The 14,496-nt window shown below is 41.1% G+C and overlaps 1 protein-coding gene across 5 annotated transcripts in view; it reads left to right on the top strand.

The window, feature by feature from the left end:
- Window positions 1-84: 84 nt before the first annotated feature.
- col11a2 (collagen, type XI, alpha 2) overlaps window positions 85-14,496 on the top strand; it is a 53,340-nt gene continuing 38,928 nt past the window's right edge. Inside the window, exons 1-2 of one of the 5 annotated variants that reach the window (XM_082522096.1) lie at window positions 85-434; window positions 13,957-14,105. In XM_082522096.1, the coding sequence (XP_082378222.1) occupies window positions 13,988-14,105 (118 nt within the window). In that variant the 5' untranslated portion in view covers window positions 85-434; window positions 13,957-13,987. Of the gene's footprint in view, window positions 435-1,741; window positions 1,802-12,496; window positions 14,106-14,496 lie in introns of those variants that run through there. The other 4 variants (XM_082522097.1, XM_082522098.1, XM_082522099.1 and 1 more) reach the window with 4 other exon arrangements.

The raw sequence follows: 14,496 nt of genomic DNA, 5'->3' as shown, positions 1-14,496 counted from the left end.
TATGATAAATCACACTATGTAGGTTTTCTACCACCTTAGGTTCTCACTGTGTTCTCGTCTTCCGCCTCACTTGTTACACTTTGATCTGTTTTAATCTGCCGTTTTGTTGTCGTCTGTCCTCGATCTTATCTGCCTTCCTCGCTGCACCTCACCTTTGCTCTCGCCATCGTTCTCATATCCCAGATTTGTCTACTGTACCAGAGAGAAGGCCCTGGTCTCAGCAGCTTCCTGTCTCACAAAAGACCCTTCTGTTTCCCCCCTCTAGGTTTCCTCCTCTGCCTCCCCACCCACTCTTCAACACCCCTGTGGTACATTCCCCCCTCCTCGATGCATTCCTCGTTGACCTCGGCAGGCTGAGGAGTCCCTCTGTCAGTGAGCTCTGTGAGAGTGGGACTGAGCCTTCACTCGTCGGTGGAAGCAGCTGTTAAGTTCAGGTTAAGTAAATCTGCAGAGCGTGCCTTTAAAAGTGAGCCGAGTTATCTTTATTGTTGTTGCAACACAGGTTGTTGCAAACGTGGGCCGATAGCACGATGATCACACTTACAATACTATAATATAATACTTAATTATCATTAGAGATGGCACGATACCACTTTTTTATGTCCGATACCGATACCGATATCATAAATTTGGATATCTGCCGATACCGATATGAATCCGATATAGTGTTTTTTAATCAACAAAACTGTTTTTTAAATATCTTGCTGCATTTTGTATAAGTTCATACTCAAGTTTAAAACAACAACTACACTAAAGCTATTCTGTTATACCTGTATGCAAAAAAATATATTTCATAGTTCAGCAATACTGATCAATCTAATAAACTTAAACCTACACCATCCTCCCTATTCTGGTATTTTAAAGAGTACTTAGCATAAATATTAAGCAACCTAACTAATAGGGTTCCAAGTCCCAGCAACAAAAATAAATAAATAAAAAATAGGGAACCACCCCTCACGCTCCACCTCATGATGCTTAATCGACGTAATCAACCTTAATTTGATGCAGTGTGAAAAAAAATGCACAGAAATCAATTATTTTTCAAGAAATATTAAATAGATTCAACATCTTTCTTCAACAAAATTGCAGACTGCACAGATGGTACCTTCCCAAAGGAAAAAGTACTATAGCTTACTAGGGTATATATATTAGACTTAATAGTTACTATATACAGTAATGGACTTCTATACATTTTACATCAGATTAAAACTTTGGGTGTAAGATTCAGATAAATATTAAATAATTAAAAGCGAGACATTTTAAATGAGAATAAGAAAGAAAAGTATGTCTTTGTGCCCCCTTTTCCCAGTTAATGCCCTATCGGCCCCCCTGGCTAAACTTTGCTAGATCCGCCCCTGCACAGTTACCAGCGTCAGCTACGTAGAAAAAGATCCTCGAGTAGAAAGTAATATTAAATAAATTCTAACAACAGCTGATCAAGCTTAAACGTGCTGCTGTTGTTCAGCCGCTGGTTTCCTCTTTCTGGTGCAAAGTGGGCCAAAAGCAAACAAGAGACACGGACTCGTGACAGAAAAGCCGATCAGCTGATCGTTAAGCAGTTTCATGATTGAAGTAGCAGCAGGAGAGGCAGTCGCTTGTTAAGCTTAAGGCAGGAATGCTTTACAAACATTCAGAGATGGACTTACACACTTGCTTTACTTCTCTCGGGATAACTTTGTCGGAGATGAAATGCCGGGTTGCTAGCGAAGCTCCACATGCTATCCAGACCACCAACAGGTCCCGCATGCCACAGCCGCTCTATCACGTGATGCATACTGCTCTGACGTGCTAACGTTCTGAGGTGAGTTACGGCGTGTTGCAAGTTTTGTGAGGTGCTTTCGTGATATTTAATGGATCGGATTACATTTTTTATTTTTCTCCGATATCCGATCCAGTAATTTAGGTCAGTATCGGACCGATACCGATACATAATATTGGATCGGTCCATCTCTAATTATCATATGCCAAACATGTCAAAATAAAAGTTAAATTATATGCAGGTGTGTCTGCTTTAAATCAAAGCTTAATGGAAATGTTTTATTTTTACTTGAACACACAAATGTTCAAGTACATCGAAGCTTCGTGTCGAGATAACAACACGACCTGGTTGCTGTACTGACTTCACCTGGTTTACCGACGGGTGCATCTCAAGTCTGTTAGTTGTCTGTTCAATCCAGCATCAACTGCAATCTCCACAAACTGATTCTGTTTATTAATGTGTCAAATCCTGGTGAAACTGGCACTCGAAGCTTTCTGGGTTCCTCTTGTAGTCTAAGTCCTATTGACCACTCATGCTTAAATGTCTGTTCATTACATTCAGGTAAACAATTTATGTGGAGATTAAAAAAGGGATTATATTGGCCAGAACTGCACAAGATTAGCATCATCTACATACTGAGGATTGTAACAGAAATGGAAAATCTCGTCCCGGATGTCTGGAGGCCCCGAAAAATTAGCCTTTTTCCCCAGAGGCTAGACCCCCAGAGGCTAGCTGATGGTTTCCCACATTGTAGAAAAACAAATGAACTTTATCTTTCAATGTCTACTCAGAGTCTTTGATTGGATTCAGGAGACAGACACTCACTCTACTAAGATCAGGCTTAAAGATGAGGTGACCCTGAGCCCTCCTATAGCTATGCTTCACTAGGCCTTGGCTGCAGGGGCTTCCCATGATGCACTGAGGTTTTCATCTTCAATCTTTCATCTACAATTTAAATAATGACAGATGCACCAGTGAGAAACTTCTCTCTGCTGTCCTGCTAAGACTCAGCATGATGCTAATTTTCCAAACTAACTGTGCTTGGTTTATGTTGTTTTTATGTAATTGCTACCAAACCTGAAGCTAAATCCCTTAATATGCCAAATTATAACCAATATAACCAATCCCTTAATATAACCAAATTTTATTGTCTCCTCCATTTTTCACTCAGGGTGACTGTTTCTCTCATTTGCCATCTTGAAATTTTAACGCATTTCGTGGAGGAGTTGAGTTCAGCAGCTGGTGTGAAAGGAGCCTTTAAGCTCCGCGCTTCAGCTGCGGCTCCTCCATCGTTCTTTGAAATGCTCAGCTGGGTCAGGCACAGCAAAGTGTCGACCTAATGGCAAACTGACCTTCACCTCCACCTCGCAGAGTCCAGCTGACTAGTCAGGGGTTACAGCTGGGCTTCACTGCCCTCTGTCCCTTCAACCAACCAAATACTCCTAATGCCTCACATTCTTGGTGCTTCTCCTCTTTCATTCTTTACAATGAAGAAGACGAGCTTGTTTTCATCTTTAAAGTGCTCCCCTGTCTTTGTAGAGCCAGTCAGCAGCTCCGTCTTTCACAGGGAGCTGCAGCTTGTACTGCTGGAAGTGTAATACCTCACCAACCAGGTTCCTACACAGGTTTATTTGCACTGCTGTTAATTTTTATGATATTCATTCAGTCATTTTAGTTTTCTTTCTTTTTAGGGAGTTCTACATGGGTTTGACTTGGCTTTTAGAACATTTTTCAGGCAGCGCCGCCTCACCAAACCACCCCGAGTTCAACCCCAATCCCAAAGAAGTTGGAAAACTGTGAAAAATGTGAACGCAGAGTGCAATGATTTGGAAAATTCATAAACTGATACTTATTTACTCATTTTGAAATTTGGTGGCACCAATAAGTTTGGAGAAGTTTGTGTCTACCACTCTCATTTTAACAACAGTCTCTAAACATCTGGGAACAGAGGAGTCCAGCTGCAGGACTTCTGGGAAATGCATCCCATTCTTGTCTGAGAGAGGATTATAGCTGCTCGACAGTCCTGATCGGTCCTTCTCTTTAGTCTGGAGCAGGGGTCTCCAACTCCAGGCCTCAAGTGCCGGTGTCCTGCAGGTTTTAGATCACACCTCAATCACATGATTAGTTCATTACCAGGCCTCTGGAGAACTTCAAGACATGTTAAAGTCATTTAGCCATTTGAATCAGCTGTGTTGGATCAAGGACACATCTAAAACCTGCAGGACACCGGCCCTTGAGGCCTGGAGTTGGAGACCCCTGGTCTGGAGGATGCAGCGTCCACATTTTTCAAAAAGAATTTGAAGTTTAAGTTTGTCTGACTGTAGAACAATTTTTCACTTTTCCTCAGTCATTTCTAAATAGGTTCTCTAAGCCTTTTGATGATATCATGTTCTAGAGATGATAAGTTATTCAAAGACTTCACTATTTCATTTTGAGGATAATTGTTCTGAAATTGTTCCACGATTTGTAGACAGATTTTTTTTTTGCCGGTTGATTAAATTTTTCCCATTTTCACTTCTTAGAAACTCTGCCTCTATACGATGCTCTTTTTATACCCAGTTTGTGACCAAATTACGCAGCTGTTGGGATGCTGTGAGGAATGTAAATAAACACAACGATTTGTAAATATCATAAACCTGCATTTTCTCCATCTGTGTCTTAGTACCACTTACTTTTCCAGCCTTTTGTTGCTCCCATCCCAAATTCTGTGAGATGTAAAATTTAAATGAGAAAATATTTTTCTCACTTTGTTTCATTGATTTTATTTACATTTTTCCAGCATCTTGAGGTTTTTATTTTCAGTAGCAATTCCAACAATGTTTGAAGCAGAACATTTATAACTGTATAAACATGTTGAGGTGGATTGTTTCCTGTTGTTTCACATGTGAGAAGGAAAATAGTGGAAAATATTCCAACCTGATTACTCAGACATGTATGCAGTTAATATGTTGTTTTTAGCTTTAAAGTAAACATGGAAAAGGATTCTCCACTTTGTAAAATACTTCATGAACATTTAGCTCATTGTGGAAAAACAGGGAAACTTTACAACTACAGCATCTGCTGTCCTCAGTTACCAAAGGAGGTAAACATGGAGGTAAACCTGCATCTGTCCTAAACACCAAACTCAAAATAACCATAAAACGCTTACATTTTAACATTTAAAAGGTTTATCTTTTTTTTTAAAAAATAAGTTGCATTATGATTATATTTAAATCCAGCACAAAGCTCTAACTTTTCTCTGCAAACAGGTTTTACTTTAGTGGGAAAAAACACAGAAAATGCAGTTTGGGGCCTCTGAAAGTCTCCTGGAGAGGCACTACATATCCACCACCTTCATAAAATATGTAATTGTATTTGTGCTCGAACAGTATAACCATGACCACACCGCAGGATTATTTGTGTTTTCATGGGAACTAGCACTTTAGGACTGACTGAGGTCACCTTTGTGCTCTCATTCTGAGGGAAACTTCTCTAAACTTTACTGAAGGCTTCTGTCTGCCGGCTGCTGGGGTGACTTCATTTGTGGAAAAACGTGCAGCTTTAGCGACACAAAAATGTTGCTGTGTCACAGTCGCCGAGGTTCCACCTTGTGTTTTAGTCAGTAGGTCAGATGCATCTGCCCATCCTTGCAGCCACCCTCTCCCTCAGTTTTAGTCTGGAATCTCGATGTGTAAATACCTTTTGATCCCTCCTCCCTCCCTCTCTTTCTCCCTCCCCTCACCCTTGTCCGCGCTTTCCCTCTTTATCAATGGCCCTCATTCATTGCCTCTCACCCTGTGCATGCCTGTGTGCCCCTCACCACCAGCTCTCCCTCTCTATTCATTGCTGTGACTTTCTTTCCTGCCTGTACCTTTCCACGGCCCTAACGTCCCCTCCCAGGCACTAGTTTCCTCAGCCTTCATGTGAGTCCTATCGCTCGCCACCATCTCTGGCTCTGTTTCATTTCAGGGATTTTGGTATTTAGATGCAAATCTAGATGTGGTTATTTGAGGCTTAGACAATATTCATTGGCATTTATGAGAGAAAAAATGAATCGCTGCTACTAATGTGCACGTTTTTCTGTGCCATTTCAGTGTCGGTTAGATGTGGATCTGTGGCCCCTGTGAAGCACAGTAAGGCTTGTAGTGGGCTGACTTTCAGCTCCTGACAATTTAATATTCCTTAGGTGAAACCGGCTGCTCAAATATATATATATAATTTTATGGCTCAGTATAGCATACCTTCTCTTTCTTGTTCATGCTATAGCCACAGTTCTTTCAGTTGCCTTTTATTAGCACAACTATTATGCACCACCTGGGCAAATTACCTTCTAACAGTGAGTAATTGTGCTAAATTGACCAAATCCTGGAGTTCTCCTATTGCTATATTTAACGTCAAACACTAAAGAAGCTGCCTTCAAACTCCCAGAAAAGAATTGCTAAGTGTTGAAAGAAAGTAATGGAATAGAAATGCTTAGAAAGGCACACACACGCCTTTTGTATTTTTTATTTTCTTTACTGTTCAGTTTATCGAATATCATCAAAGGACTTGTGTACTTTATAAATATACAGTGTGCTCATATATAAACCGTCCCTCTGTGTTGCACACATATGTGCTCTGTTATACATCAGCTGGCACGCAAACACTCACCCCACAGAGAAAAACACACCCACTTGTGTGCACCCTCGCTGTACCTCCTTCTCCCTCGTCTGCCCCACCGTCACCCCTCGTTGTCCTCCCTCCTCCTCCCCTGCCTATTTCGAGGTATGCGGTTAGCTGGGTGTGTTTGGTGGCCAGATTCAAAATCACTGAGCCATTCTCCAAAGAAATTTCCTCCTTTTTTTCCTTTTTACTGACCTGACTCAGCACACCTTCATACTGTTTTAGTAAGACGAGTGGAGTGTATTCAACACACACACACACACACACTCACTCTTTGGAGCCACTGCTGGTACCGAGAGTATCAGTACACTCCCTTACTCTTTCCTCCCAGCGAGCCCCTGCTCTGATCTATTTCAGTGTGTTGTGGCCAACAGGGTGTGTGTGCATTTGCAGCCCTGCCCAGTAAAATACAGACTTTTCAAGGAAGTCAGCAATATAATATGGTCGCTTTATTGTAATTACAAGGTTCTCCTTTTGGAAATGGCAGAGCGGAGAGAGGGCGAGCTGCCCACAGCCACTTGCTGAGTCCATCTCCTGAGCTAATGCCATCTCTTGCTCTCCCTCTGCAGACTTCCCTGTCTTGGTTTCGTTTATCCTTGAAGTCTCCCTTGCTTGTCTTGACTCAGATGTTGCCACACCATGTGGCTTTATCAGCTGTATACCAGCATTACAGCCAGCAAAGACTTTTCTGCTGTCTGATTGGATGAATTGTGAGAAATCTGTTCAGTGGGTGGCCACATCTGATGGAGCGCACCCTCAGGGAAACCTTGTGGCCTCTGGGCTCTTAAAACCCTTAAATTTCTGTCTGGAAAATTAGAAGGCTTCATTAATCCCTGCTCAGCTGACATTGAAGCTTAATTGAGTAATTACAGGGTTTGCACTGACCTGCCTCACAGGTTATTTCCTTTTTCTGGACAGAACATTGTAAGCACCTGCCTTTGGATGTCAGGGTATTTTCGCAGCCTCACCTCTTGTTAAAGTGGTCACAGGGATTTGCCATAAGTCTGTTTGAGGATGATGAAGTCATGCTGCGAGTGAAGGAATACGTGCAGTCCTAGTTCTTTGGAATTTGTGGTCATTCCATAACATGGATGCTTAGCAGATTGTGCGGACTGTGCTTCTGCCAGGGAACGCTCGCTTCTGCTGTACTTGGTAAAGGGTGTGGTCACACTGGATAAAACACACTGTATACTAAAGCTGAACAAGACGTTTTAAAACCCAAATTTGCAATTTTTCATGCTCTAAAAGCAACAAAATAATGAGATGTTATTGAGCTGCCACAAGAAAGTAAAAGATAAAATGTGTTGATTATAATTTTGATGGTGAACCCACAAATCAAATGTCTGCTTGTAAACATATACACGCACATTATTACATTTATTTTGCCTTGTAAATAGAAATTTACTCCTACACGGGTAAACTGGCTGCTTCGTGCACCACATAACAAGACCGGGCAACACCACCCGCGGTGACCGAATGTCTGAGGCCATCAGTCTTTCTGTCACCCTGTAGTTCACATCACACTACTTTCATCATCAGACTCTGTGGTTGTGCTGGCCAGTGATTCAAATGTCCAGCAGCCCAGGCTCTGACTGTACGGGTAGTTAGTCTAGACAACTAGAGACAACTTTGTAATGATATCAGACCAACTGCAAACTCAGTAAGTTGTCTGCTCACACCTTCCACTGACCTCGACTTCAATTGTATCTCAGCGACGCACCTGTGAAGTTTCAGAGCTCCATTTGGACAGTTTCTATTGCCATGACAAAATCTATCCACCGACACTGGCCAAAGTACTCAAAACCACCTTTGTGGTAGTTTCCACAACTCCAGGTGTCTCCAGGACAACATTTTTCCATGTTGACACACATACAGACAAACTCTCACAAGGTGACGGCAACACCGGCTAACAACTAAAGCCACATTATGCTGATCTGTGTAAGAAATGTAACTAAACAACTTAATGAACTGCTTTTCTTTTATTTCCTGCTGTTGTCCTGGTTTTAGTGTTTCCTCCAGTTTACTCTTTAAATCCAAAACTGCCCTGCAGAGGTGCACGGTGCCTCTGTAAGCCTAAGCACCTGCTCAAGCACCTGCATTTAGTTGCAGATACATGCGGTGGTTTGGATGTCAGAATACAGCGTACATGTTCAGTGGTTAACAAAACTATTATAGCTTGTTTTTTTCCAAATTAACATGTAAGACCATATTTTGCTGTTTTTAATCTGTTAAATTTCTGTTCCTCGTCGTATTACTAATTTCCACATTTGGGATCTGTGTTTAATTCTTCAACATTAACCCAACCGACGAGTTATTGTTGTAAGTAAACTTTGTTATTATATCCTGTGTGGATGAGAATAGAAACTTTTGTTCTTAAGATGAGAAAACTGGCAACAAAAAGCAACACTTCAGTGAAAAACAAAGGGCAACAAACAAGAACACCACTCTGTCTGTGATTCAGCCATGAATACAACAAAAGCTCTCCACTTGAATGCTTTAGGTTAAGTGAATCAAAGCTGTATGTACAGTTAAAAGCAAACACATACCACAGATGTCTCTTGGGGTGTCTCTTTTTACGGCCCGTGGCATCTACTTTCAGAGCACAAGGAAGCCAGAAACAAACAGTCTGTCCTCAAAAACACTCGATCCAGTGTGTCTAGAAAGCCAAAATAAAACCCAGAGCGGCCGCACTGAGGGAGCGTTTCCTGGACTTTCTGATTTAGTACAAATACTCTTACAGAGAAAATAACAGCTCAGTAAAGCTGGACTGTAGATGATAGAGTAACTTTTGAGTGTATGGTATTTAGATGCCATTTAAATGCATTCAATTTACTAATATTTTGTGCTCAACTCTTTCTGATTTTTCAGCCTTGCAGCTGTTCTGCTGACCTCCACTTTTATTCCAACAAAGAAAACTTTCATGTTCTTCTTCTGCATCTGTGAACATGGAAAGCTATATTTTCCTTGGTTTTCATGTAATAATATTTAGGTCTAAAAGTGCCCGGGCCCATTTTCCTCATGATTCTTGATGGATAATTGATGGATGCAGCAGGCTTATTGATGGTTTCACTGAGTGATCACAGAATGGCCGGCCCTTCTCATCAGAGCTCACCCCTGTAGTTTCTTATGAGAGGGCAGTGCGCTTTCTTCTTTTAGCAGTCATTACTGCTGCACACAGGCTCAAACACGGACACGGTACTTAAAGCGTGTCCTTTTTCTCTTCACGTGAAATTTAGTATCAGGGTTTTTTTCATCACTGAACAAGTTTGATGCCCTCAGAAGAATTTTAAGCCAGAGCCAAAAGTAAATCACCAGAACTGTGATTTTAAATTATTTTATGTTCTTTAACTCAAATGTAATAAATATTACTAAATGATCAGAAATAACAAGAGGATGCAGAAATTTATGTCACATAAAGTCGCCCAATATTCATTGAATGCAGAGCAAAGGCCTAATCTGAGCCAGGGAGAGTCCCGTTGCTATACATGTTTTTCAAATGTAGATGGTGGAGTTAATCATTGTTTAAACCCCTGATTTAAAAAATAATAAATAGAATAAATAAATAAGACAAATCCAGCATTGTCCATGATATATAACCACTGCTACTGTGGCAGCATCCACCCTCAGAGTTTCTGTACTGCAGTGTCAGCCGTCACTGGTGATGACCCTGAAGTATGGTTGCCTTAAAGTTATAAATCAAGAATAAAACCTATAAACAGTGAATTTAAACTTGATTAAAGCTAAACTGCATTTTTTATTGTCCAACAAACCTCTTGGAACTCAGCTTAGACTTTTAGAAATAAACGTTCTTAAAAATGTATTCTCGATGCTGAGTGATTATAATGTCAAATGATGTTAACATTAATTCAGGTGCTTTAGCAACATGTGGATATCAGACTGTTAACATGAGCCCCGTGTTTTTCCATCTTATTGATTCTACATATTTAATGTACTGTATGTGGAAAGCTCAGGCTCTTCTGTAAATGATGTCAGTCTGAGTTGGGAGATGTTTTGAGGAGGGTTTGACTGCTCAGCACATTTTCTGGGTGATGTTTGCTCTTCTATAAATGATCAGTATAAAATCGTAAAACATGTAAAAGAATAAACTGACACTTTCTAGTATTAATGTGCCCCAAACACAAGCATGAGGTTTACCCACCAACTGTAAAAATATGTGAGGAGTTTTTCAACTTGAAGAAAAGTTGGACCAACTTGACCTGATAGAAGTAAAAAGTGGAAACAAGATAGAAGTTTTGTCAACTTAACATTTTGAACCGTGTGCACGTTGTGTTAGCTAAAGCGTTTTTAATGACTTTATTAAATTTAAGAAAAAGTTGTGCAACTCTTTACAGAACTTTGTGGAGCCTCATTGAGCCCCAGTGAGGCTCTACAAAGTCTGAAAACTGCAATGACACACTTTCATATTCTGCAGCGCTCTCATGCAGCTCACAGGCTGCTGGAATGTGATTGGTTGTGCTTTTACATTCTAACTTTATTTATAAAAGTTGTGGTAAAAACAAACCTTTTTACAACTTGTTTTTCACGACCCGGATCCGCATTCATCTTTTAATGTTACAGTAATGGTTTATGGTGTTAGGGCCACAGATACTTCCTGGGAAATGCCTTTGCTTCCAGACATCACCCTCACACTCAGCAAAGTTGCCACACTGACATAAATATTTAGTTTTTAATATACACTCGTAGCATGCTTATGTTTAGTCTGCTGCCATAGTCCACTTCTTATCTGCACTGTAAGAAATACCTGAATCTCATTTTTCTTCAGTTGAGTCAGACTTACAGTGTTTTCAATGAATAACGCAGACATTGTCATGCAGTTTGGGCCATGCTGCTCGCTGCTGCATTTGAAGTATTTTAGTAAAAAACTCAGGGGGAAGGGAAAACGTCTGCACGCCATTTAGCTCCAGTTTAGGAAGTGGAGTCCTAAAACAGACTTTTGCTACATGCCTGGTGACGATTTCATGATATAATTTTCCTGTAATTTAGGAATGGATCTGCTCACACTTCCTCTTTTTCTGCATTTAAATATAAACGTGCAATATTAAAACAGCGGGCAGTAGGTCACCTTGTGATTGGAAGTACGAGTATTTAATAAAGCAAAACCTTTATCATTCATTTGTCAACACACGTGACATCATATCAAACTGACTGAAAGTCACCTGAGCTGTGAGGTTTAACATTAGCAGAACATCAAAAAGAATTAAGACATTGTGGTGATGAAAAATTGTTTTGTTTGCATGTTAAGTAAATAACTTATACCCTATTTTCCTTTGTGTGCTGCCATTTCCACCAGGCCCTTTGAACAGTTGGTAGTGACGCCAGTTATCTGGGATTTAGCAGAGAATGCAAACACACCCCTGTTTTGCCCTCAGAGAATCACACAGAAATAGGAGAGAAGAAATGAAAGGTGGTGAGAAAGAGCGAGCAGTATGGAACATCAAGAGATAATTACAGTTGATTACTGCTTTTTGGATGTGAAGTCTGCATTCAAAGAAAGTGAGTAAGCATGGCTGTGTGGAGCGTTTACAGCAGGGCACACAGGCAGCTTTGAAATATACGTATAGCACATGTAGGCCAATGAAAGCAGCTTTGATTTTATATGAAAGGAATGTGTGTTTGATATTACTGCTTAACAGGGTTTGTGTTTGTTAAAGAGACGATTTCAACCCCCGTGCATGTAAAAAAAAAAAGAAGAAGAAGAAGCTGAGGTGTCTGAACACATATTTATTACTTTAGGTTTTTAATTTGAAATGTGAGAAGTGCTCGAGCAGTTTACACAGCAGCACGGGACGTCATAAACACCTGTTAGATACTGTAAAATATCTACTTCAGTGTCTTTGTACTACAATTTTTTAAAATTTATGATGTTCAGTTGCTCTTGACTCATCTCTGGTAATTTTGGAGATGACAGGTTGTGGTTTTGTTGGCAAAGAGTTCATTATGTCTTAAGGCAGCATTCCTTAGCCATTAAAAACATGCCAGTTATTTTCATCTTTGCATGATATTGTTAGTAAGGTACAAGAGTAAGGAGGGTAGCTACTAAAGATTCACTCAAACTGTGTTAACTTTGGTATTTAAATGTCCTGTGGTGACTCTTAAATCATCCTAAACCACATCAGCTTTTTGCACAGTTAAGGTCAAAATCTGCGATAATCAGATGTACAGTATTTACAAATATTAAAAGGCTGGAAATGTACATTAGTTCTTTCCATCCTCGTCTGGACCGCGCAGGAAAGGAGGGAGAGTGAATCATTCTTGAGCTTGAATCAAATCTGAGGAAGAAAGGCTGCCATCACATGGTGCCATCTACTGCAAGATGCACATGCAGGGCAGACAGATAGAGGTGGAGTCCTGACTGGCTGAAATCTGGATGGGAATTAATGGATAGTAATGAGTGATCCTCATTGGACATTTGTGCTGTTAAATAAATGGATGAGTACAATGTAAAACCATCAGGTTTACGTTCTTCAAGTGTCTCTGAAGCATAACTCAGAATTCTTCCAGTACTAAATTCATTTTTTGGGTTTATGCCTTGAGACTTTGGAGTCTCTGCATGTTTTCTTGCATGCAAACATTTTTTCCTTTTAAGCATCAGGCTTCATCATACTCTTCAGTTTCCCATCGCCATCCAACACCTGCAAAACAAGGCCACGTGGGGCTGACCAATCAGAATAAGGGTAGAACTTCGAGGATTTAGCCGAGGGGGCGTGGCTAGTAGCGCGGACAGACGTTTGATTGGCTGACTCAACGTTCATTCAGTTACTCTGCACAGCAGCCGTCTCATCCTCAGTTTACCTGAACAGCCCTGCTTGCTCTACAAAGCCTGCATTTACCTGTCGCAGGTACAGACGCAGAAAGCAGGAAGTGGCAAAGATAAATACTCATCTCAGTAATTTGGGCTTTTCAGAGGGAATCGAGACGAAGACAAAAAGGTTTCACTGACACTGAGTTAATAACTCAGAGTTAACAGAAAAGCTGAAACATCTTTGCAGCTCGATCATAAGAAAAGACCCAGTTTCCACTCCCAGACTCTCCTCGTACACGTACTTCTACGTGCGCCCGGCGCGCTATTACGCACGCCCTCTCCCTCCCTCTCCACCTTTGCCATTCTCTCTCTCTCTCTCCCCCTCTGTCTCTCTCTCCACACACACACACACACATACACAACCGCTCTCACTCTTCGTGGGAGAAAGTAAAGAAGGAGAGAGGGAAAGAGAGAGAAGGGAGAGAGAGCGTGATTCCAGGTCTCTCTCTGCTCTCTCCACTTTGGGTACTCGTACCCAATCTGAGTCAATGGGGCTTCAGTGCTAGGGATTAAACTTCAATATCAAATATATTTATTCACCCCAAACCCATTTTAGTCTTTAGGTTTGGTGCATTAATATAGGTAACTCATTAAGGAAGGTTTCCGGAGAAAGGTAAAGACGTCTCCAGAGGCGTGCTTTTTTGTCTGTTTCCTCACAGAAGGGTCAGTCGGGCTCCTCTCGTCGGCTGGCTTTCTGTGAGAGGATAACTTCCCCCATATCCCACATTTACAGCTGACCCAGGCCGGAGAACTACTGCAACACTATGGATATTGGAGCTTGTCCCTTCCGGAAGAAACGGAGACCATGGCGCATGGACTTCTCCTCCTTCGCCTTGGTAACCGTGGCGCTCGCCCTGTGCCAAACAACTGTGGTTCAAGCAGGTAAGACAGATTTTCCACTTTTTATTGGTGATGTTATTTTTATTCTTTAAATAACATTTAAAATATGGTTTCCTGTTTTTTTCTGTCTGAAACGCCATCTGTTTGAATAAACTGTGGCCGTAATGAGTCTGTATCTCTCCGTTATGGGACGTTTGCGCACCTGACGTGCTTCTTTACTTATTCCCAGAAGAATGAGGGCAGTAGTGCCCCATCAGTGGGCCCCACGGTATCCAAATATCTAAATCTGTTTGGTATTTGCTGCATGCAAGAATTACGTCTTTAGACGTTTATATTTTGAGGACTTAAAGGACTTATTCCTAAAACGCTCTTTTGTGACTTGTGTTTCTCTTTGGGGCCTGAATCTGAACCATACTAACGACTAACTGCTGAT

The sequence above is a fragment of the Aulonocara stuartgranti genome (assembly GCF_965226115.1).
Source record: "Aulonocara stuartgranti genome assembly, chromosome: 22".
NCBI classification, from domain to species: Eukaryota; Metazoa; Chordata; class Actinopteri; order Cichliformes; family Cichlidae; genus Aulonocara; species Aulonocara stuartgranti.
This window is presented reverse-complemented; position numbering and strand designations above follow the sequence as displayed.